The sequence below is a fragment of the Nyctereutes procyonoides genome, unplaced genomic scaffold, assembly GCF_905146905.1.
Source record: "Nyctereutes procyonoides isolate TBG_1078 unplaced genomic scaffold, NYPRO_anot_genome, whole genome shotgun sequence".
Taxonomy (NCBI): Eukaryota; Metazoa; Chordata; class Mammalia; order Carnivora; family Canidae; genus Nyctereutes; species Nyctereutes procyonoides.
The window spans coordinates 25,987,845-26,011,510 of NW_026575132.1; the positions used below are offsets into that span (position 1 = coordinate 25,987,845).

At 51.4% G+C, this 23,666-nt stretch overlaps 1 protein-coding gene across 4 annotated transcripts; it reads right to left on the reverse strand.

Moving 5' to 3' along the window:
* Positions 1 to 9,701: 9,701 nt before the first annotated feature.
* On the reverse strand, positions 9,702 to 20,859 carry DNPEP (aspartyl aminopeptidase). Of its 4 annotated transcripts, none has more exons than XM_055345534.1 (15): positions 20,809 to 20,859; positions 20,101 to 20,194; positions 19,925 to 20,013; positions 19,700 to 19,813; positions 19,332 to 19,457; positions 18,988 to 19,118; positions 18,625 to 18,700; positions 18,398 to 18,505; positions 17,586 to 17,663; positions 16,519 to 16,602; positions 15,134 to 15,294; positions 14,711 to 14,750; positions 14,511 to 14,612; positions 10,163 to 10,330; positions 9,702 to 9,834 (listed from the first exon to the last, which is right to left on the reverse strand). In XM_055345534.1, the coding sequence occupies exons 1-15, from the start codon at positions 20,812 to 20,814 to the stop codon at positions 9,784 to 9,786; spliced, it is 1,428 nt and encodes a 475-aa protein (XP_055201509.1). In that variant the 5' UTR covers positions 20,815 to 20,859; the 3' UTR covers positions 9,702 to 9,783. The 4 variants fall into 4 exon arrangements, with proteins under 4 accessions (XP_055201509.1, XP_055201510.1, XP_055201513.1 ...); XM_055345535.1 differs by lacking the exon at positions 20,809 to 20,859 and adding an exon at positions 20,615 to 20,788; XM_055345538.1 differs by lacking the exon at positions 20,809 to 20,859 and adding an exon at positions 20,329 to 20,399.
* Between the last annotated feature and the right edge of the window lie 2,807 nt (positions 20,860 to 23,666).

The following is a 23,666-nucleotide window of genomic DNA, read 5'->3' on the forward strand; positions in this document are numbered from 1 at the left end:
CCCCGCGCCTGCTCGCGAACCCGCACCGCGGCCCCGGCCCGACCCGGCGGCAGCGGCGAGCGCCCCCCTCCGGCAGCTCGGCCGCGGCCGCGGCGGGTCACCAGGCCGCAACCCGGCGCTTGGGGCCTCGGCCAGAGTCCTGCTTGGAAGAGGGGCTGCTCCTGCACACAGGCGACCCTCTGTTCCCTCTGCTCCCCTGCGGGCACCCCCTCTCACGCGCACGGGAGCATCGCCTCCGTCTCCTTATTTCCAAGGATTAGAGATGGGGGCGGGGGGGGGAGGATAGCACGTGCAATTGAAAACCTGCAAACAGCCCTGGGCATGGTTCTTGAGAAGTAGGATCCCCTATTAGGTACTCCTTAAGACCGCTTAAGCTGGGTAAGCTTGCCTGGGGTCAGACCCAAACCACCGCAGGCAGCCCTTTCACTTCCCGGGGGGCCCCAGTTCACCTCTAAGATGAGGAAGACAATACTATCTAGTTCACGGTGTTTCTAGAAGGATTAATTAGTATAATAGCCGGTGAAGCATTTAGAAGTAGCACGGGACTGGCACATGGTAAGTGCTCAGTTAACACTGGCCATGCCTGTCCCCTGACCCTGCCTTTCTATCACCATCCCCCACGCCTACCCCCTGCTGCCCCAGGCCTTAATAAGGTATATCTCCCCGCAAAAATGTGCCCGTCAGTCGGTCGTATCTTTTCCAAACCCCAAAACCGCGGCCCTTGTTCAAACGACCATCATCTCTTACCTGCTACTGAGATTGCGTCTCATCCGGTTGCTTGGAGTGACTGATAAATTGGGGTGTGCTCCAGGAGCCTAGATTTCGTGTTGTTCCACTCTCGCCTCCCAATAATCTCTTTTATAAGCACCAGGAGGAACTTTCTAAAATAGAATTTTTTTGAAAAATTTTATCCATTCACGAGAGAGAGAGAGAGAGAGAGAGAGGCAGAGACACAGGCAGAGGGAGAAGCAGGCTCCATGCAGGGAGCCGGATGTGGGACTCGATCCCGGGGACTGCAGGACCACGCCCTGGACCAAAGGCAGGCGCTCAACCACTGAGCCACCCAGGTACCCCAACTTACCATGGTTTTAGTTTAGGTTAGATTAAACCATATGAAATTGCCATTTTGTGGGGATCCCTGGGTGGCTCAGTGGTTGAGCGCCTGCCTTTGGTCCAGGGCGTGGTCCTGGAGTCCCCGGGATCGAGTCCCACATCCGGCTCCCTGCATGGAGCCTGCTTCTCCCTCTGCCTGTGTCTCTGCCTCTCTCTCTCTCTCTCTCTCTCTCTGTCTATCATGAATAAATAAAATATAAAAAAATTTTGAAGCATGTTTCTTCTTTGCTTACTCCTCTCCCTTGGCTTTCCTTTGTGCTTCAGACTAATCACTGACCTGTAAGGCGCAGCATGACCTAGCCTCCCTCCCTCTCCAAGTTCCAGCTGCACCAGCTTCCTCTCCACTCATGAACCCCTGAGCTCTTCTTGCAGACTCTTTCCTCCTCTCCCCGACCTCACGGTTGTCCCTTGGTTTTGGCATAAATACCACCCTCTCAGAGATGTGCTTCTTCTCCCCATGCATCCTTACCACCTCACTTCTATCCCTTGTCTCCTTCACACTTACCACTATTTATAACCACTTGTCCCTTTCTGCCTTGGAGTATAAGTTTCGAGAGGGTCGGGGGGCACGTCAGTGTCTGGCTCCAGGCCCATCTCAGCGTGGATGCTCAGTATATGTTTGTTGAGCAACTGAAAGAGACTCTGGGTCCAGACACAGTCATGAAAGGTCTCGGCCTCAGTGTTCTCATCCATTAGATGGGCACCCTATGAGGGAGCCTTGAGAATGGAATGGTGATGATGACTGTGAGAACAGTGCGTGCTATACAGACATGGAGGGGGCGGTGAGTGGAGTTCTGCTCCACCCCAGCGTCAGCCTCCCTGGAGTGCTCAGACCACAGCCCCAGCCCCATGGGTGGGTGGGAGACCTTGAAACCCAGAAGGCCAGGCCTGGTCTGGAGGAGTATGGGGAAAGAACTCAGGAGTCCTGATGGGGGAAGGGATCCCAGCTGGCCTCGGAGCCCAGGAGCTGCCCACCCCGAGGGGGAGAGAGGGAGCTATGAGGCACCCTGGATAGGAGGCTCCCTAGGAGCTTCTTGTCTGCGCCTTATTTTGGGAGGCAGGGTCAGGCACAGAGCAAGGCGTGGGCCTCCATGACTGGGCCTCCTCGGGGATATCCAGGGAAGCAGATAAGAGCATTGTGTTGAGGTCTGCGGGACCCTTCGTCGGGAGACAGGTCTTCCCTGGTGGAAATCTGGAAAAGAGGCTGTGTGCTGAGGGAGCAGAGGAGGGATGGTCTGTGGCAGGAGGGTGAGTTCAGCGGAGAGCAGCGCCCCCTCGCGGAAGCAAGGGGAGCCGGGCCGGGGGCAGGGGCTTTTACCCCCCCAGCCCCAGGGACCCTCTCATCTACTCTCTGCCCAGGGCCTAGCCTGAGCTGCTCCGGTGTATTAGGCAGGAAGGGGGCATCTCTTTACATCTAATATGAAGCCAAATCATCCTAGAGGAACTCTTCTCCTCTTTCTATTTAGAATGTGTCTAAGGCCAACTGCTGTGTTTGGAGGACTTTATGATCCACGCCCCACCCCCCACCCCCGCCCACCCATGCTTTTTTTTTTTTTTTTTTTTTTTAAGTAGGCTCCAGGCCCAGTGTGGAGCCCAACAGAGGACTTAAACCTACAACCCTGGGATTAAGATCTGAGCTGAGATCAAGAGTTGGATGCATAAGTGACTGAGCCACCCAGGTGTCCTATCCTCCCCCCCCCTTTTTAATGAGTATTTTTATCTGATGATTGTTAAAAATGATACAGATAAAAGTGGATAAGACATACAGGTGCAGCTCAACAGATTATTAGAGCATAAACAACCTTGTCGTGCTCTCTGGGCCACAGAATACTGCCAGTACCCCTAGAAACATCCCCTCGTCCTAGCCAGGTTACATCTCCCCTCCTTCCCCCCCAAATTAATCACTCTCTTGACTTTGTGGGCATAACTCCCCTTCCTTATCTTGGTCGTTGCAAAACATAAATAAGAACATATTTCTAAGGAGTAGTGTTTAGAAATGTAATTATCTGGTGTACTAGCTTCCTAGGGCTCCTGTAACAAATTACAAGCTTGGCGACTTAAAACAAATGTCCTGAGCACGCTATGAAGGCACATAACTGAGTTGTGTCGTTCCGCAACGTCAGCTTTATTTGGTCATAAAGCAAAGTTAAATCATGATTATAAAGCAGGGAAGCAAACGCTAAGTCCGTCTGTGAGCGTGCAGTTGAGACAAGGCCTGGGGCAGGTCTCTCGGCATGTATTGCTTCTTATGTTCAAGCAAGGAAGGATTTTGGTTCTGTTGGAGATCAATCGAGCAGAGCCTTTAGTGGCAGTTGCCTTTTTTAAGTGGTCAGGCATAGAGGGGTCAGATCTGAAGAGTCTGACATTTTGCTGCCCAAATCCTTCCCTTTTTAAAGGGATTTAATCGATTTTGGGTCCCTGCTCTGGTTCTGCTCATTACCGGTTCTGGGGTGTCACCTGACATTGGTCCCCGCGATATGTCCTAATGGCAGTACCTTACCTGCTTCTGTGATCGCTTGACACAGGCCTCTGCTTGACACAAGAGGCTCCATTTTGCTCTCTACAAGGGAAAACATATTCTCTCACCCTGCTGGAGGCCACAAGTCCAAAATCAAGGAGTTGGCAGAGCCATGTTCCCTCCAAAGGCTCTACAGAGTATCTGCTTATCTCTGCTTCTCTGTGTGTCCACATCTCCCTTTCCTTTCTCTTATAAAGATACTAATGATTAGAGCCCACCCTCATCCAGAACGATTTCATCTGGAGAAGTTTAACCAATTACATTTGCAAGACCCTACTTCCAAATCAGGACACATTCCAAGGTTCCAGGGAGAGAGCAATTTTGGGGAGACATCATTCAACTCACTAAATTACAACATGTATTTTTTTGTGCGGCCTGCTTTTGTTCAACATATATTTTTTAAAGATTTTGTTTGAGAGAGAGAGTGAGTGAGCATGAACAGGGGAAGAGGTGGCAGCAGACTCCCTGCTGATCAGGGACCCCCCTCCCCCTCCCCACTAAACATGGGGCTTGATCTCAGAACCCAGTATCATGACTGGAGCCAAAGGCAGGTTCTTAACTGACTGATCCACCCAGGCACCCTATATTTTATTTTTCTTTTTTTAAATTTATTTATGATAGTCACAGAGAGAGAGAGAGAGAGGCAGAGACACAGGCAGAGGGAGAAGCAGGCTCCATGCACCGGGAGCCCGATGTGGGATTCGATCCCGGGTCTCCAGGATCGCGCCCTGGGCCAAAGGCAGGCGCCAAACCGCTGCGCCACCCAGGGATCCCTATTTTATTTTTCTTAAGTAATCTCTATGCCTATTGTGGGACTCAAATTCATGACCCTAAGATCAAGTGTCACATGTTCTGCTAATTGAGCCAGCCTGGTGTCCCAACACTGTATTTTCTTTATTTTGTTTTATTTATTTGAGAGAAGGCATGCAGTGTGCATGAGTGGGGTGGGGGCGCAGAGGGAGAGGGAGAAGCAGACTCCTTGCTGAACGGGGAGCCTGATGTGGGGCTTGACCCCAGGACCCCGGGACCATGACCTGAGCTGAAATCAGATGCTTAACCAACTGAGCCACCCAGGTGCCTCCTCGCAACATTAAAGACTTACACATGTCATTGAATGAAACAGTATTTTATTCATTTTCATTGCTTTATAGTCTTCCACTCTGTGATAACGTTAACACTAGGATTCAGAGTATGTATTCAGAGAATGGCATACTATGAAGTTGAGGAACCTCTAGCTTTGGGGATCCTCGTCTTCACAGATCCCTTCCAAGGCTCTGGGAGGAGCCCTAGCAGTGTGTTCACATGATCAAATACTTTTATATGATTTGCAAAAGTAATTTGTTATAATACTCTATTTTCTCATTTTAGTTATACCTTTTTCTTGCCTGATGGCCCTGGATAGAAGCTCCGGTCTAATGTTGACTAAAATTGGTGAGAGCAGACATCCCTGTCTTGTTTCTGATCCTTAAGGGAATTGCTTTAGGCTTTCAGTAATGAAAGCCTAAAAGCTTGTATGATATTTATCTGTGGGTTTTTCATGGATACCCTTTATCAGATTAAGGAAGTTCCCTTCTCCTTCTGGGTATTAATCAGGAAAAGACATTGGATTTCTGTCAAATGCTTTTCTGCATCTATTGAGATGAACATGTGGTTTTTGCATATAATTCTTCCTTATGTCCTCATTCTTTTTTTTTATTAAGATTTTATTTGTCCATTTGACAGAGAGAGAGCGAGAGAGCGAGAGAAAGCGCACAAGCAGGGGGGAGCTGCAGGCAGAGGGAGAGGGAGAAGCAGGCTCCCCACCAAGCATGGGACCCCAGGATAATGACCCAAGGCTGAGGCAGATGCTTAACCAACTGAGCCACCAAGGCGCCCTTTGTCCTCATTCTTAGGAGATATTTCCTTTTATTCTAAATCTTTATTTGTAATTTTGTATTCTTCTACGTGAAGAGAGTCCCCAGATTGTATGTTTCAGCCCCAACAAAATTGTATCTCTCCCAGCATCTACTCTATTTTGTATGGGCCCTTGGGTTGTTTCCAGTTTGGGAATCTTAGGAACAATTGCTATGAATATTCTTGCACATATCTCCTGGTAGACATGCAAATGCTTTAGATGCCAGAAGGCTGGGGCCAGGGACCCAGAAGGGTTCCATAGGATGAGCCAAGAGGGTTCCTGGCTGTGCGCAGGATAGAAATCAAATGCGAGCCAGCAGGAGATGAAAGCTTATTGAAAGGAGAGAGAGAGAGAATGCGGGTACAGAGTATCTGGGAGACTCAGAAAGGAAAGGAGAGAGAGTCTCATCTTTGCTTGGGATCTGGGGTTTTTATCAAGAACTGTGGTCAGGCATCCAGGAACCAATTAGAACAAAGACAAGGGCCCCAATATTATTCCTTGGAGCCAGTGGGTCTTGGTGTCGAGGTGTCTAGCGTGAGTTGTCTGGAATATGCATATGAGGACTTTGTCCAGTCGTTCTCATCTGGTCCTTCTTTAGATGTTATCTATTCCAGAAAAATCGTTAACTCTTTGTCCCCTACAAGGAGGGCATATGCTATTTGCATTATGAGGCATGTGTAGACTGAGTGTGCAGTTTTAGCAAGAAGAGAAGCAGGAGAAGGAGCAAAAAGCAATTTTTACACCATCCTTCAGTTTCCCTACCTCACTTCTACTGAGGGGTCTACAGGTATATGATAGCTGGGTCACTGAGGCTAATGCCAAGCTGATGTCCTAAACTGTTGTCACTTTACATTCTCACTAACGTTGTATAAAAGTTCTTGTTGCTCCACATCCTTAAAACACTTGGTATTGTCAGATTTAAATTTTTTTTGTATCATAATGGGTGTGTAGCAGTGACTTGTCATATTTTTTAAAAGATTTTATTTATTTATGAGAGACCCAGAGAGGGAACCAGAGACACATGCAGAGGGAGAAGCAGGCTCCCCATGGGGAGCCTGATGTGGAACTTGATCCCAGGACCCCGGGACCGCGCCTGAGCCAAAGGCAGACGCTCAACCACTGAGCCACCCAGGTACCCCAACTTACCATGGTTTTAGTTTAGATTAGATTAAACCATATGAAATTGCCATTTTGGGGGATCCCTGGGTGGCTCAGCAGTTTATCGCCTGCCTTTGGCCCAGGGCGCAATTCTGGAGTCCCGGATCAAGTCCCACGTCCGGCTCCCGGCATGGAGCCTGCTTCTCCCTCCTCATGTGTCTCTGCCTCTCTCTCTCTCTCTCTCTCTCTCTGTCTATCATAAATAAATAAATAAATCTTAAAAAAAAGAAATTGCCATTTTGTAGGTCAAAATAGTCAATTTCATAACTCAACCTAATATTTCTCTGATAGCTAATGAAGTAGAACATATTTTCGTATATTTACTGGCTTTTTATTATGAAGTGCCCATTTAAGTATTTTGCTCATTCTTTTAGATGTCTGACTTTTCTTTTTTTTTCTTTTGACTTTTCTTACCGTCTTATGTACTCTGAATATGAGCCCTCTGTAAATTACATGTGTTGCAAATAAGCCTTCTAATCCTCTTAATGATGTCTTAATTTCAATGAGGTCAAATGTCAATATTTTCCTCTATGCATAACATTCTTTGTATCCTGTCTAAACCTTCTCCTAACCAAGATCATAAAGATATTCTCCTTTAATAGTTCCTAAAAGCTTTATGATTTTGCTATCTATATTTAGATCTAAAATCCATTTGTAATTGATTTTGTATATTGTGGGAGGGAGGATCCAACCTAATTTTCCCATATGAATATCCAATTTTCAAAGCACAGTTTATGGAAAAGATCATCTGAGTTGCTTTCATCAGATACTCACTTCCCTCTGTTGATGCTACTGGTCAAGTCAACCCTTGAACCAATCATATCCTGTCTTAATCAGTTTTGTAATAAGCTTTGATAACTGGTAAAGCGATTGTCTTCTTCAAAGTGTTTTAGCTATTTCTATAAATATTATAGAATCCACTTGTCAGGGACGCCTGAGTGGCTCAGCAGTTGAGTGTGTGCCTTGGGCTCAGGATATGATCCCAGGGTCCTGGGACCGAGTCCCATATCAGGCTCCCCATGGGGAGCCTGCTTCTCCCCCTGCATGTGTCTCTGCCTCTCTCTCATAAATAAAATCTTAAAAAAAAAAAAAAAGAATCCACTTGTCAATTTCCACTATTTATGAAAAAAAGCAGAGAGGAGCAAACCTATTACACTTTTATGAGGATTGCACTGAATCTGTATATCAATTTGGAGGCTAACTAGTATTTTTACAGTATGGAGTTTCACATCTACAAACAACACCTATCTTCCCAATTATTTGGACCTCCTTTCATATAATTTTTTTCTGTAGAAATCTTTTAATATTTATTCATAGTTACTTGATTATTATGCATTGTAGAAGTTGTCCTTTTAAAATTTTCATTTTCTAACTATTCATTGCTGGTCTAAAGAAATTGAATTAATTTTGGTATATTGATTTTTCAGCCAGCCACCTTGATAAAACTCTCTTATTAATTCAAATAATAGAGCTTTTGGATTTCCTGTGTAACAAATCCTATCAAATGGAAGCTCACCTCCCCTTTTGGTATGCCTTTTATCCTCTATCTCACCTTATCACCCAAGCTAGGGACCCACAGTATGATGTTGACTGGAAATAGAAAACCCGGCATCCTTGTCTTATTCTCACTCTCAAAAGAGCACTGGCTTGGTTTAGGCTTCCCCAGCAGCAGACCTGAGATCAGGATCCAGGTGCAAGTTTGAGAAATGGAGGAAAACACTGGTAGGGGATGTGAGACAAAGAAGGAGGGTGGCTTGTAAAGCAGTGTGTTATCAGGCTTAATTCTGGAGTTTAATTCTGCTGGGGTCAAAGAGCCAGTGTCAGCTACCCATGTCTGGGTGATCTCCCTGAGGGAGCTGGAGTCTAATTCTTAGAGTCCTGGCCGTCTCTGGTTGGAGCATTAGCTCCCTAGCAGGAGTGGGAAACCAGTCAGGCAGCAAGACACCCCCAGGCAAAGAAGTGCTACTATTGGCAGGTGAAGTTGGGCCAAGTCTAGGAAGTGATCACAGTGAGGGACGGAGGTGGGTTCCTAACGTGTCTTCTACCAACACCTTCCACTCTTACGAACAGCCCCGGCAGTCCCCATAGGATGGCAGCAGCTGCCTGAGTCCAGCTCTCTCCAAACGTCCTCCAAACATCACTCAGTTCAACTGAAGGACAAGAAGGGAAATAAAAACACTTGTATCTCATGCTTCCAGCAAACAGAAAATACTACAGATTTTGGCGATCAAGCGCCATCACCTGGTCTCTGCTATTCAGAAATCCTAGGACCACGTCAACCCTGGGGAGCTCAGATCCACAGCAGTAGCTCCCGGCAACCTGGCCTCCAAGGGACCATGCTCCCATCACGGTGCAGCATGCCAGTGTGTCACCAGCACGCTTAGCACTGATGAGACTACTGGGCTGGGCAGGGGGGGACAAAATAGGCAAACTGTAAGACAAAGAAGGGGGATGAACGAACACAAGAGAAGGGGCAGGAGGAGGAGGAAGAGGAAGGAAGGAAGGTAGGAAGGAAGGAAGGAAGGAAGGAAGGAAGGAAGGAAGGAAGGAAGGAAGGAAGGAGATAAAAGAGAAAAAGAGACAAAGGATGGGGGAAATTATTAACCAGAGGAAAAACATTTAATAATAAGGGCCTGCTTATAAAAGTTAATGAGATGGGGAGGGGAGGTGGGGGCACAGCCTGGGGCTGCCCAGGTCTTGTGCTGAGCATGGAGACCTCATGGCACTGAGATGGGCTCAGGGACTGTTCTGGTAACAGAGGAGCATTGAGGCCGCTTCCTGGAAGGGAGGACCGGGGATGGAAGGGGGCCTTCCAACTGTGGGCCCATTTACCCGACGCCCACCTCAGGCATGGGCTTAAGGGAAAGAGGTTTGAGGTATGGCCTGCATCAGCCCCCAGGAGCTGCGGCTACTCTAACTGACCCCACTACCTGCCCCGCTGCTCTGGTTCCAGAGGTCAAGCCAGGTTCAACTCCCACCCACCCCTCCAGTCTCCAAATAAACACAACAGAATGAGGCTGAGTGAAAAATCCACTTTAATAATCCAGCTTCAGCTCGGCTGACAACTTCTCAAGTGTAAGAGAAGTCTTTCCAAGAGGCCTCAATCCACTAAGAGGTTACAGCTCAGAGAAGGGAACAGCTCAAAGAAGCCCTAAAATAGAAAGCAACATGAGATCTGGCATCAGTGGACACCCACTGCACGCCTCCCGCCCACACAGGGCCCAGCGGGAGGGGTACAGGTGCGTCACCCACACTTGACAAATGCCCCGGTCTTCTCATCTCTCATCTCCTCTCTGTCCTCTCATTATCCTCTGGGGACTAGTCAGGGGCCCCTGTGCCTCAAGAAGAATGGGGACCCTTCCTTTCCTACATGGTAGCACCCAGACAGCTAGATCCCATCACCCAAGCCGGCCACCTAGCGATGGTGATGTTTCCCCAGCATCCAACCCCAGCACCAGGGGAGGAAGGAGCCCAGTCACCTTGAAGAGGGTGATGGTCTGGAGGACTCCTGAGGTGCAGGCGGTCTCCCGGATGGAGTGCATGGCCAGCTGGGGGCTGCCTAAATCCAGAACCCGCAGGCCCAGCCGAGAAGCCAAGATAGGTCCAATGGTGGTCCCACAGGGAGAGTCATTCCGCACCATGAGATCCTAGCGGGCAGGAGGAGAGGCTCGTGAACAACATGTGGTGTCTGCTCATCAAACCCGAAGAGGAAGTCACCTAAGAACTGCAGGCCTGAAGGGGGCCACTTCCGCCCCTCAGAGAGTGGATGGGACCAGAATGAAAACGGAAAGCCTGCATTAAATAGCAGGCCCCAAGGACAGCAGATGCTTGACTGGTCCCATTCCCTGTCTGAATTGCCATCACCCTAATTCCGGCTGCCGCTATCTTGCCTACCATTAAGAATGCCTTCTCCACATAGCAGGCAAGGGAATTAAAAACAATAAAATGTGCCGTTTATATTAACCTCTCACTTACACACACTGTGTCCCCACGCCCCCACTCCCCCAACACACAAAGAACGATCATTCAGCAGTGTTAGTGCTTTCAGAAATATTGCTATTGGCATTTTCTTTATATCCTGTTAAAAAACAAATAAGAAAACCATGACATTCAATATTAAGATTTTCAGTGTAAGGGAAAACAGATTCATAAAATCAGATAAATCAAGGACTCCTGGGTGGCTCAGTCAGTTAAGCATCTGCCTTTGGCTCAGGTCATGGTCCCAGGGTCCTGGGATGTGGAGTCCCATGGCAGGCTCGCTCAGCAGGGAGTCTGCTTCTCCCTCTCCCTCTGCCCCTCCCCCTCTGCTCATGCTCTCTTTCTCATGTGCTCTCTAAAAAAAACCTTTAAAATCAGATCAGGGATTCCTGGGTGGTGCAGCGGTTTAGCGCCTGCCTTTGGCCCAGGGCGCGATCCTGGAGACGCGGGATCGAATCCCACATCGGGCTCCTGGTGCATGGAGTCAGCTTCTCCCTCTGCCTATGTCTCTGCCTCTCTCTCTCTCTGTGACTATCATGAATAAATAAATAAAATCTTAAAAAAATAAATAAATAAATAAAATCAGATCAGTAGTAACTATTATTTTTAGAATAAGAATTATAGTATTAACTCATGGTTTTTAAAAAAATATATAGTATTTTCTAACTACGTCATCAGAAATGACCCCAAAGCACTGTCCCCCCTGATAACCATGGTGTCATGGTGCCAGACTCTGGTCTCTAAAATCACCATCCATCCAAAGCTGCTACATCTGGGTAGGAAAATGAACAAGATGAGCCTGCAATTTCTTGTTATATAGAAAAAAAGAGAACTTTTGAGTCCTGCCAAAAGGACTCCCACTGGTCAAAGTTATGACAATCTGAGAATGAAATAAAGTGACTACAGCGGGAGCCTGCATGACTCAGTCGGTTAACCACCTGACTCTTGATTTCAATTCAGGCCATGATCCTGTCAATTCAGGTCATGGGGTCAAGTCCCATGTCAGGTTATGTGCTCAGTGGGGAGTCTGCTTAGGATTCTCTCCCTCTCCCTTTGCCCCTCTCCCCACTCTCTCAAATAAATAAAATCTTTTAAAAAATGATTATACTGCATCAGATCACACTAAACCAATGAAAATCTGACTCCATGCCAGAAAAGGAAAAGAAAATCCTATGTGTCACCATTTGAAGTGGCTGTTAATATGCTTCACCTTGAAAACTGATTATTTAAGGGAAAGAATTAGCACTTATCTGGTCTTTCCAGTAGAAACCATATTTCATGTTAACCAAATAGCCTTAGTGGATGAGAAGAAAGTTCTGCTTCCCAGAATAGCAGCTAATTCATGCAGAAGAGATGACACGTAGAAGGGATGAATGAAATTACTGATTTCAGCAAGGATTATTATTATTTTTTAAGGATTTTATTTATTTATTCATAGAGACACAGAGAGAGAGAGAGGCAGAGACAGAGGCAGAGGGACAAGCAGGCTCCATGCAGAGAGCCTGACGTGGGACTCGATCCAGGGTCTCCAGGATCACGCCCTGGCCTGCAGGCGGCGCTAAACCGCTGTGCCACCGGGGCTGCCCTCAGCAAGGATTATTAACATGGTGTCAGAACCATGAGGTGTCTGCCTGGTAGGGAACTCGTCACTCGCACAGGTTACTGTCCAGCCAAAGGAGGAAACCCCCCATATGATGGAAGGATTGGAGGAAACCCCAATCAGGTGCTCAATCTTACCATTATTGAGGGCAGATTGCGCAGATAATATGAGTATGATGCAAAATTAAGGACATATCAGTCAGAATGTCTTCTGGTCAAAAAAGTTTAACTTGAATCTAACAAACTTTTAGGTATGAATTCCAGTTTACAGAAAACACAGGGCCTTGAGGCACCAGTTACACACCACGAGGAAGCAACCAGATGCATCCAGAAAGTGAAATATTGTATGAGACAATGGGCCTCATTTCTTCCAACACGTCAATGTTACTTTATTTTTTTAAACATTTATTTATTTGAGAGAGAGAGAGAGAGAGAGAGACAGAGAGAGTGCGCGCAAGCAAGTGCACCAGCAGGAAGTAGAGGGAGGAGAGAGAATCCTAAGGAGACTATGCTGAGCACAGAGCCCGATATAGAGCTCAATCTTACAATCCTGAGATCAAGACCTGAGCTGAAACCAAGAGTCTGATGCTTCACCAGCTGCACCACCCAGGAGCCCCAAGTCAATGTATTTTGTTTTTTTTTTAAGGTTTTATTTATTTACTTGAGAGAGAGAGCATGAGCAGATGGAGGGGCAGAGGGACAAGCAGACTCCCTGAAGCGGGACTCAATCTCAAGGCCCAGAGACCATGACCCAAGCCGGTCAGATGCTCAAACGACCAAGCCACCCAGGCGCCCCATCAAGGTTACTTTAAAAGGGGGGAGGATGAGGGCTGCACCACATTATGAGGCATTTAAGCAATGCATCAACCAGATGTAACATGTGGCCCTGAACCGATACTATGGTGGGACAAACCTCCGTAAAGAGTATTTTGGGAATAACTAGGGAAAACTGAAAATGCTCTGGAGGGTGCCTGGCTGCCTCAGGTGGTAGAAGATGAGACTTGATCTTGGGGTCGTGGGTTCAAGCCCCACGCCGGGCATAGAGATTGCTTTTAAAAAAAAAGGATCAGTGCGTTAGATTGGATACAAATTTACTATGACAAAAATGTACTGAAATGAAAAGGTAGAGAATTCAGAGTGAAGAGAAAGCAAAAAATATAACCAAAATGATTCCATTTTTTATAAAATACGTGTTACGTACACGCACAGAAAAAAATCTGGACAAATATACACAAACACCTGCAAGTTAATGTTTTCTTATTTCTATTCTTGTTTCCTACTTTTGTGAAGAACGCAGGTCCTGCTTCTGCTATGAGTTACTGAAAACTCCCCCACTGTCTTCTCACGGCCTCAGAACAAAATGCAAACCCCCTGCCTCGGCCTAGCAGGCCCTGCACGACTGGCCTGGGCAGGCTTCTCCCCCTCCACCCCTGCTCTCACCCCACCTTTGCCCCCCAGGCTCCATCTCCAGACAGCGCAGCACACTCCTGCGCCCCCTGCGGCCTCTGCCCTCGTCTCTCTGCTGGATGCTCTCCCTGCAGACTCACCCACGGCTGCCTCTTTCTCAACAGTGAAGTCTCAGCTCAAAGCATCACTTCTTCCACAGAGGCCTCCCCAAGAACAGAACTACTCGGGTCTACAGGGGGCGGGGTGGCGCCATGCAGCAGAGAGAGCCCTGAGCCAGGAGACAGGATGCGGGGGTCCCAGTCCTGACTCACCAGGGCCCAAGTGCTATTTGTCACTGGACCATCGGGGCCCAGTCCCTTAGAGCTCCACCTCTACCTATTTCTGCCCAGACGGGCCGTTGCCCTGGGGAGGATGGAAATGAGCAGTTGGGAGTTCCCATCTCCCCAGCCTTGAACTTCACTTATGGAAGCCCCCAGGCTGCGTAAGAGAGACACAGGGAGCACGTGGGAAACAGGCAGGACTAACCCACAGGCCGCAAGCACACTGTACCTTCAGTTCTCACAGAAACCCAGCAGGAGAGGCCTCACTCTCAGCCTCATTTTACAGGTGTGGAAACTGAGTCAGAGAAACGAAGAGCCTAGTTGGCAGTCACGGGACTAGCCCCACAGCACAACCAGCGCTGATGCCAGCCCTGCCTAGATCCAAAACCCGTCCTCACACTACTGGAGGTGAGGGTTCACCAAGGGCTGACTACCAGGTGCCCCCCTTCACTGGGGGCCCGTCCGCTTATGCCCCCCGCCCCACTCCCTCTAGCACATCCTCCCAGGCAGGACCCGGCCTCACCTGCAGGGGCACCCCGACACTATTGGCCACCTCTCGGATCAGGGCCTCGGAGACCGCATTCGAGGCATAGCGCTGCTTGCTGTTCACCTTGATCACAGGGCCCTGGGGAGACGGAGACCAGGAAGCGGGGTGAGGCGCACATGGGAGACAGGGCCCAGAGCCAGCCCTCAAGTCCCTCAGGAGAAACAGGGGCACCTCACCTTGTGGAAGAGGGGCCGGTGGTTCTCCTCATGCTTGTCCCTGTAAGAGACGATCAAAGGCCGGGATGGCAAACAGGAGGCAGGCCTGTCAGCAGCCGCTGCCGCCCCTGCGAACATCACTAAGGCAGCGCAGCATTGCCTCCCACCCAGCCCCGGAGGACCCCGGAGGACCCCAGAGGTGTGCCACACAGGGCTCCAGGCAGCCTCTAGGGGTAGGAGGGAATCAGCCTGCAGACAGAGTCTCCTTGACACACCCGGGCGGGGTATTACACGACTCTGACTGCTTGGGCCTAGGCTAAAGGAGGCTACCACCGACCTTCCCACCAGGATGAGGAAGAAGGAGCAGGCGGGGAGGCTGGGGGCCCCGGGCTAGGCTCCGCTCGGGTCTCCAGCTGTGAGGACCGCCCGGCCCGGCAGACTCACAGGTAGTTGGGGTGTACGGCGTGGGCCATGTCTGCGCTGATCATGTAGGATTTGGGGATGGCTTCCTCGAAGGCCGTCAGGTGCTGGGAGGAGGCCGAGATGCGGCGCAGCACCAGCTCTGTCAGCAGTGACTGTGCCCCTTGGGCGCTCTCGGAGCCCACCTGGTGAGAGCAGACACTGGCTCTGGGGTCTGGGTCAGGGGCCTGAGCTGGAAGCCAGGGATGGGGGCCCAACACCCAGGACCCCGCTGACTCTGGATGAGGAATGCAGGGTGTTGTCAGTAACTTCCCTGACCCGGTGCCACTGAAAACCTGATGGTGGGCTGGGGCCCAACTTACCCTAAGTCCTCTCCGGGGCAGAAGGAGTACTTCCTGTGGGCTTCCTACACTGCCTCCCCTCCTCCTTCCCTTACCCTCAGCTCTGGGGCTCAGCACAGGTGCCCGACACCATGCTGGCCAAGCGTCTTTTTTTTTTTTTTTTTAAGATTTTATTTATTTATTCATGAGAGACAGAGAGAGAGAGAGAGAGAGGCAGAGACACAGGCAGAGGGAGAAGCAGGCTCCATACAGGGAGCCCAACATGGGACTTGATCTCGGGACCCCAGGATCACGCCCTGGGCTGAAGGTGGCGTTAAACCACGGAGCCACCCGGGCTGCCCCCAAATGTCTTTTATGCATGTAACAGAGATGCTAACTATCCACACCACCTTGTACAACAAAACATCCAACTGTAGCTAAGCACAGAATTGCCCAGTTAGAGAGGGCGCTCCTAGCTTCCTCTCACAACTAAACACGGCCACGCTGAGTTCCATGGACCAGGCAGTGAGGAATGCCACCTTCCGGTCGTGCCTTAAAAGGAGGGGGCGCGCACCCTCCCTCTGTCCTTCCCTCTCCTCCTGCTAACTCGGTGTCCACACGATGGCAGGAGCTGGACCAGGCAGCCTGGACCCTGAGACAGAAGCCGGGTGCTCAGGATGGCAGAGTCCTGTCCTGAATTGCTACCCCTGACCCGTGCAGTTTCAGGAAAGAGAATGCCCCATGTTCAGGCTGTTCCGGCATCTCAGAGCACCTAACACGAGCCCACGGTGAGGCCCCACCACGCACAGAGCCCGGGGACTACAGATGAAGGGCAGAGGCCGTGTCCTTGAGGAGCTCACCGTGTGGCACACACAGCGCTATGCGAGGCAAAGTCATGCTCTGGAAGCTAGATAAATGCTGAGCCAGCAGGGCGACCATGTGCTAAGGGAGCACAAGCAGGGCCTTCCCATCTTTGGGGCTCCCAGAACCGCCCTGGCTTATGGTGGGTGCCTGGTACAAGTTGGCTGCGGGGAGCTTCACAGAGGGGACCCTCCACCAAAGAGACCGTCCACACAGCCTTCTACGTACCTCTTCGTTGTCATAGAGAGCAATCATGCGCACATGGGGCTCCGAGGCCAAAGAGGCAGGGGCCGCACAGGAGTCGATCAAAGCCTGTTTGGAGAGGGGAGACCAAGAGCATCCTCCTCACTCCTCCTCCCTCCATAACCCTGCTCACCAACACCTCAACCTCATCAGAGGGATCGTGCTCCCCTCCTGCCTCCTGTCAGCCGGAGTGAAGTGGGCTGGGGCTCTGACTGGCCATCATCTCTCAGGGCATTGCCTGGCATGCAGGAGACCTTTTTACCTGGGCTGGGAGAACCACCCTTTGGGCCTGCTCCTATACCTTCTTTCTTTTAAAAAAAAAGATTTTATTTATTTATTCATGAGACACACACACACACACACACACACACACACACAGAGAGAGAGAGAGAGAGAGAGGCAGAGACACAGGCAGAGGGAGAAGCAGGCTCCATGCAGGGAGCCTGATGTGGGACTCGATCCCAGGTCTCCGGGATCACACCCTGGGCTGAAGGCAGTGCTAAACCGCTAGGCCACCTGGGCTGCGCCTCCTATACCTTCCTGCATGAGAGGCAGGAGGAGGAGCAAGATGGGGCGGGGCGGGGGGGGGAGCAGAGAATACTGGAAAGGCAAAAAGCCACACAATGCACATAAATTAATTGGCCCCCGTGAAAAGATTGAGGTCCAGAGAGGTCACCGGGACTCCAACAAGGTGACACAGCTGGCTGGCTGTAGAAGCTGATACAGGTCCCAGGTATGGCCCTGGTCTCTGTGGCAGCCCAAAGCCTGTCTCCAAGAACAGGATGGGGCGGGAAGGAGAGGTATGAAAAGAAGAGATGGCAAGAGGGAAGAAAGAAATAGAACTGACTAGCGTAGAAAGAAGGAAGGGACACTAAGGTGACTGGGAGGAAGAGAGACAGCCCCACTGAGACCCCAAGGCACAGAGAGAGGGCTAGGTGGGCGTAAGCCTGGAGGGCAAGGGAAGCAGAGGGAAGTGGATGAGGCTGCATTATGAGGAGCTAAGGCCCCTCCCTGAAGTGGTGTGTGCTGCCCGGGGTGCCCCAGCTGCATACCTGCAGGGCACAGAAGCAGCTGTGCAAATTGTCCAGCCGAGGGGCAAAGATGAACTCCTCATAGGCACCACCCAGGACCTAGAAAGACACGGCAGTCAGCCCAACCTTCAACCCTCTGCCCCAACTCACCTGCTGCTCCCAAAGGTCTGGGTTCGAGTGAGCCTCGGTGGATCTGTGTATAGTGCCCCTCGCCCCCCCTCCAGCTTAGGGCGCTGTGCTCCTGCTATGTGGGGCTGAGTGGACAACGAGGAATGGAGCTGGGCAGGAGCAGAGGGATAGGGGGGTGACGCTCCTACCAGTTCCTGTTGGATGGGGGAAAGGAGGGGAGCCAAACGGACAGTAAAAAAGCTAAGAAAATGAAGAGAAGAGGAGACCAGCCCAGAAACAGTGCATATTCAAACAAGACCGAACATCCAGAAGCTTCATAATCTCCTACTTTGGGCAACTGGGAGGGACACGAGGGCAGGTTCCAGAGAAAGGGGGGCCACATCCAGGCCTTCTGCCCTCAGAGGTGCAGGGCCAGTGTGAGTCAGAGTACACAGCGACAACCTATAGCAGAAACTCCTTGGGAATCTGTGGAGGGGCTGATTCCCAGGGCCACTGCAGGCGTCCAAGTAGGCAGGTCTGGAGTGTGAAAGTGCCCTTTTGAGAACCTCTGGCCCAGAGGCAGAGGGACATGGTGTCTATTGGGAAGAAGAGGGAAGAGAGTAAATGGGGGACTGGCCGAGGAGGTGAGCAGCTTTGGGGGATACACTGGGGTAGGCTAGGATGTGGGCGATCCCCACCCATGAGTCCCTGTAGCCATTCCTCACCGCAGGCTGGGTGTCAGCAAGGCACAGCTCCATCTCCAAGATATCCTCAGGGCTCAGTCCCAGATGGGCACACAGAAGGGACATGAGAACTGAGTGGTGGCGGTCATCCTGCAGGACAGAAGCATGCTTGAAGGAAGGTCTGCTTGTTCTATCCTCCCCCTTCTCAGAGAATCAGTCCCTTCCCCCTCCCCTGCCCCCCACTTCTCGAGAGCAGAGGACTCTCTTACTGCAGCATTGAGAGGCCCAGGCTCAGGAGTCCCCTTCTCCAGCTCCTCCTGGACTGCTGTGGCAAGAATGGGAACTCTGTGGGGAGACACGTGAGGGAAGTGTGGGGAGAGCTGGGGGGGGCAGGGCACCCCCCCACGCTCAAGCATCTCCCAATGGAAACTGTCCTTGTCCTTGGAGTCCCAACTTGCTTCCCAAATGGCAGAGCCATGAGGTTTCCTCAGATACCATCAGCTGGGTTCCAAGAGTATAACCGGGCTGCAGCTACCATTAGGTAGCAGGGTCCCAGGTCCCAGCGGGCCCCTTCCATCCCTGGGCACCCCAGCCATCCCTCCCAGTCACCACAGCCCTGACCCCAGGCTTACAAGTGCATCTCCATGTTGGGCCCAAAGTTCTCGTTGACATTTCGCTGCAGATGGATGGCCAGGTGGGGGATGCGGAGAATGGGCCGGTCCACATGCACCAGCCGCTGTTCCAGGCGGCCTGAGGTAGGGCACTGTGGCCCCCCGGGCCAGGTCAGACCACAGTGCTTCCCTACCGCAGCTGGTTAAAACCCCCACTTCACCCAGACTAACCAACATGATCCTGGAGCCCAGACTGGCCCACTCGGCCCCTTCCCTGGGGGGCTCTCCACAGGTCCCCTGAAGGAAGGTCACAATCGTCTGGAGCTGGAAGGTGAGAACCTCCCAGGTCCTACCCCAGTTCCCACCTTGACAATGACGCGTCCAGCCAAGGTCAGGTCCCGGTCGAACCAGGTGCTCCAGATCCCACCACCATAGGTCTCCACGCCAACCTGCTGGAAGCCCACCTGGCTGCGGCGGGACCGCCGTTTCACCTGAGCGTGACGATGGGGAGTGAGCAGTAGAGAAGGTCGAGTAGCATGATTTGGAGGTGAGACAGATGAAGCAAGAGCTAAGGAAGGACACTGCTGACAGAGAAGGGCCCAAAGAATGGAAGAAGGGGTGGCAAGTCTCCTTGCTCCAGAAATAGACACCCGCTCTGTCCCTGCCCACTCCCTTTTGCCCTGTGTTCCCCTGATGCCTCCCCTACCCCGGCGCAGCAGCCCCAGGTCCTCACCCGGAGGCAGGGGCTGTCCGTGTGGGCCCCAATGAGGCTGAAACCATTGCCAGGAACATACTGGCCTCCCACAGCAAAAGCGATGATCGTGGAGGAGTTCCTGGTCAGAAAGTACTGGGGCAAGGGGGGAGTTGGATTAGCTAGCCAGCTGGCACAAAGGACTTTGTGCCCTGGCCTAGGGATCTGCTGGTCTGCCCCCACCCCACCCCACCCCACCCCACGTACCTTGCTCTCCGGCTTGATATCCCAGCTCTCCGTCTCTTTGAGTTCATGGAAGCCAGCCTGGAGGAGGCGGCTGCGGCACTCGGCCACAGCTGCAGAAAAAGAGCCCTTTCAGAGCGATGGAAGGGGGTTAGGGGGCACAGGGGCCACCACCCTGCTCCTCTGTCCTGGTCACTTACCGTGGAAAGGAGAGGGGCTCCGGTTCACGAACTTGAGGAGTTCCCGGGCCGCGGCCTGCACCGCCTCTTTGCGGGCCCTCCCGGTCATGGCCACCTGGGGGTGGGGGGAGCGGTGCTGCTTAGATTTCCACGAGGTTTGGGACCCCTGATTGTTATTTTCCAGGCCCCGGGAACCACCTGCCCCCCACAAGCCCCATTCCCGCGAAGTGACCGACCCAAGGCGCAGACCTCCGCTTCCGCCTCTCTCCTCTCGGACACACGCGGACGCCCGGCCCAGCCTCTTGGCGCTGAAGCTCGGATCCTCCAGCCGGAGTATCACAGCCCCGCAGCGCTCCCGCCCCGCCCGTCCCGGCCCGCCCCTAAGCCGAGCCCTAGCCCGGCCCCTAAACCCCAGCCCCACGAGCCCGCCCAGAAACCCCGGGCGGTTCCGAGCTCCCAGCTCGCTAGCGGGCCCCCGGCTCTGAGCCGGCCTGCTCCAAGGAGCCAAAGCCCTATTGTCCGGCGAACACCCCACCTTCCCTCCACGCCCCTGCTTTCGGAGGCCACCCGTGCCCAACCCCGGGAAGATCGGGTCACGGAGGCCGCGCTTTCGGTTTCGCTCTGGGTCAGGCTCAGCCCTCAGCTCGGCGCGCTGCTGCGCTTAGGCCCGGGGGGCGCCGAGCCGGGCCTGGGACCCGAGTTAGAGCTGGGCCGGCCGTGGACGCCTACCTGCATGACCCCGCGCGTGTGCCCGCGTCCTCTAGCCCTGCCCCGGGCTCGGCCCCGCCCCCCGCCGCCGGCCCCGCCCCGCCGGCCCCGCCCCCCCGCCGCCGGCCCCGCCCCCGCCGCGCCGCCAGTCCTGCCCCTCGCTAGTGCCCTCCGCCGGCCCCGCCCCTCGCTGGGCCCAGCTGCCAGCCCCGCCCCCGCCGCCAGCCCCGCCCCCTGCTAGTCCGCGCCGCCAGCCCCGCCCCCACCGTCCGCGGAGGGCCCCGCCCCCGCCGCGCCGCCAGCCCCGCCCCCCGCTAGTTCCCTCCGCCAGCCCCGCCCCTCGCTGGGCCCAGCTGCCAGCCCCGTCCCCGCCGCCAGCCCCGCCCCCGCCGCCAGCCCCGCCCCCTGCTAGTCCGTCCGCGGCGGTGGCGGGGGCCCTCTGCTGCCCGGGAGGTGCTAGGACAGCTGGGAGCCGCGCGGCCCCGGACCTGCCCCAGGTCAGAGTACGCGGGAAAACCAGCCCCAGCCCTCTCACCTGGTCCGACGAGTGCTGTACAAAGTTCTCTCTCTCCCCACAGGCACCCTTGTGATAATAAAAGCAACATGGCTAGTGTTCATGGAGCGCTCACGGTGAGATAAGGCTTAACGTGTTATCTGTTTAATCTTCACACCTGCTCTATCAACTTTGTACTTTTACTGTCCCTTTTTTACACATGAACAAAACGAGCTACAGAGAGGAATAACCTCCCCAGCGCATTAAGTGGCAAAGGTGCGGTTTGGACTCTAATCTGATTCCTGTATTCCCCTGATGCCTCCCCTACCCTTGTGCAACAGCCCCAGGTCCTCACCCGAAGGCAGTGCCCTGTTCCAAGCCATTCTTAGATCTTTTCTGGGCCTTTTAATATGCACCTTGGTAAGTGTTCTGTTACCTGAAATGTCCCTGAGGACAGAGAAGTTAATGACTTGTCCAAGATCACACAGCCATTTGGACGCATCTAGAATTTGACTCCTATCTGCATTCTTTCTACTTCTTAAAAGGACAAAATAAAACAAACTCCACATGTTCTTGGAGGCTCCCACTATTCATATGTCGAGAGTGATGAGTAGCAATTTAAAAAACCAAGGTACCTGCCAAGTCATAGATTCCGATCAAGTCTCTTAAAGGCCCCAGGGTACAAAAGAGGGCCCAAGCGACCAGGGGGGTCAACATTCCAGGGATTACAGGTCAACAGAGCAATCTGCCCTTTCTATACTGGGGTAGGAATGTTGGGTAGGGGGTAGTCAGAAAGACCCAGCAGCCCTCAATTCATAGGAGTGGGTATTGCACTGTTCAAGAATATACAGATGGTGGGGTGAATTCATGGCATTCCCTAATCGTTTACTGAAATGTCATTATGTATAAAGTTTCAGTGCTGAGTGGGTCATGGAGAGAACATTCTTTTCCTGAGAGCCAGAGGCTGGCTGGTGGGGAAGGGACACCGTTCACAGACATGACCAGAGCTGAAACAGGAGATTTAGCCTAAAATTTTTTTTAATAAAGATTTTATTTATTTATTCATGAGAGACACAAAGAGAGGGAAGCAGAGAGACAGGCAGAGGGAGAAGCAGGCTCCATGCAGGGAGCCCGACGTGGGACCCGATCCAAGTTCTCCAGAATCAGGCCTGGACTGAAGGCAGCACCACTGGGGCTGCCCAGCCTAAAAAAATTTTAATGCTCTTCTGAGTACCAAAAAAAGAGTACGTGCTAATGTGAGAAATTCAAATATCACCAAAATGGGTAACTTAGAAAGTGAAGGTAAATATTTGCTAAATTGAACATCCATTCTTGATAAAACAAAACAAAACAAAACAAAACAAAATCCTCTTAAGAAACCAGAAAGACGGGGATCCCTGGGTGGCTCAGCGGTTTGGCGCCTGCCTTTGGCCCAGGGCGTGATCCTGGGGTCCCAGAATGGAACCTGCTTCTCCCTCTGCCTGTGTCTCTGCCTCTCTCTCTCTCTCTCTCTCTCTCTCTCTCTCTATGTCTATCATGAATGAATAAATAAAATCTTTGAAAAAAAAAAGAAAGAAACCAGAAAGAGAAAAAATAAAGGCTAACTGCTAGAAATCTACAGCAAAATAGAGTGAGGAAATGGAGAAGTGCTCCTTTCAAGTTAAGTAAGACCCTGGGGAGTTTTACTGCAAGTAGTCAACAGTCAACTTGGCAGTCACAGCCAGTGCCACAAAGCAAAATAAACTATATATATATATATATATATATATATATATATATATATATAGAGAGAGAGAGAGAGAGAGAGAGAGAAATTTTACTCATTTATATATATAAATTGTATATATATGTATATATATATATATAATGAGAAATTTTACTTTTCCATATATACATGGAAAGCGATTAGGGAATTCCCATTAGGGAATTCCATATATATATGGAAAAGTAAAATTTCTCATTACTTATAGGTTATTTGATTATCTAAAACCTTCAAGAATTTAAAGTGGCAGCCTATTTGAATTGGTTAGGAGGAGTGACTTGATTTTAAAAATCATCAGCTTTCCCATGCAATAATCAACTAGAAAATATACTAGTAAGAGGAGTCTGGGTGGCTCAGTCGGTTAAGTGTCTGCCTTTGGCTTGACTTGAGCCAAAGGGGTCTAAGATTGATGATCTCGGGGTCCTAGGATTGAGCCCTGTGCTGAGCTCCCTGCTCAGCCGGGAGCTGGGAACCTGCTTCTCCCTCTCCCTCTGCCTGCTGCTCCCCCTGCTTGTGCTCTCTTTCCTTGTCAAATAAATAAATAGAATCTAGAAAAAAAAAAGAGAGAGAGAGAGAGAGAGAGAGAGAGAAAGAAAATGCACTAGTAAAAGAGTCCTATTTATA

Bases quoted from the DNA above. Each gene is read 5' to 3' on its own strand.
- DNPEP (XM_055345534.1), bottom strand. The intron at 19,119-19,331 runs GTGGGAACTGGG...GGGGGGCCACAG, and splicing joins CTGGACGCGTCATTGTCAAG to TGCCCTACCTCAGGCCGCCT. The intron at 18,701-18,987 runs GTAAGCCTGGGG...GTCTCCCCACAG, and splicing joins CCCAACATGGAGATGCACTT to AGTTCCCATTCTTGCCACAG.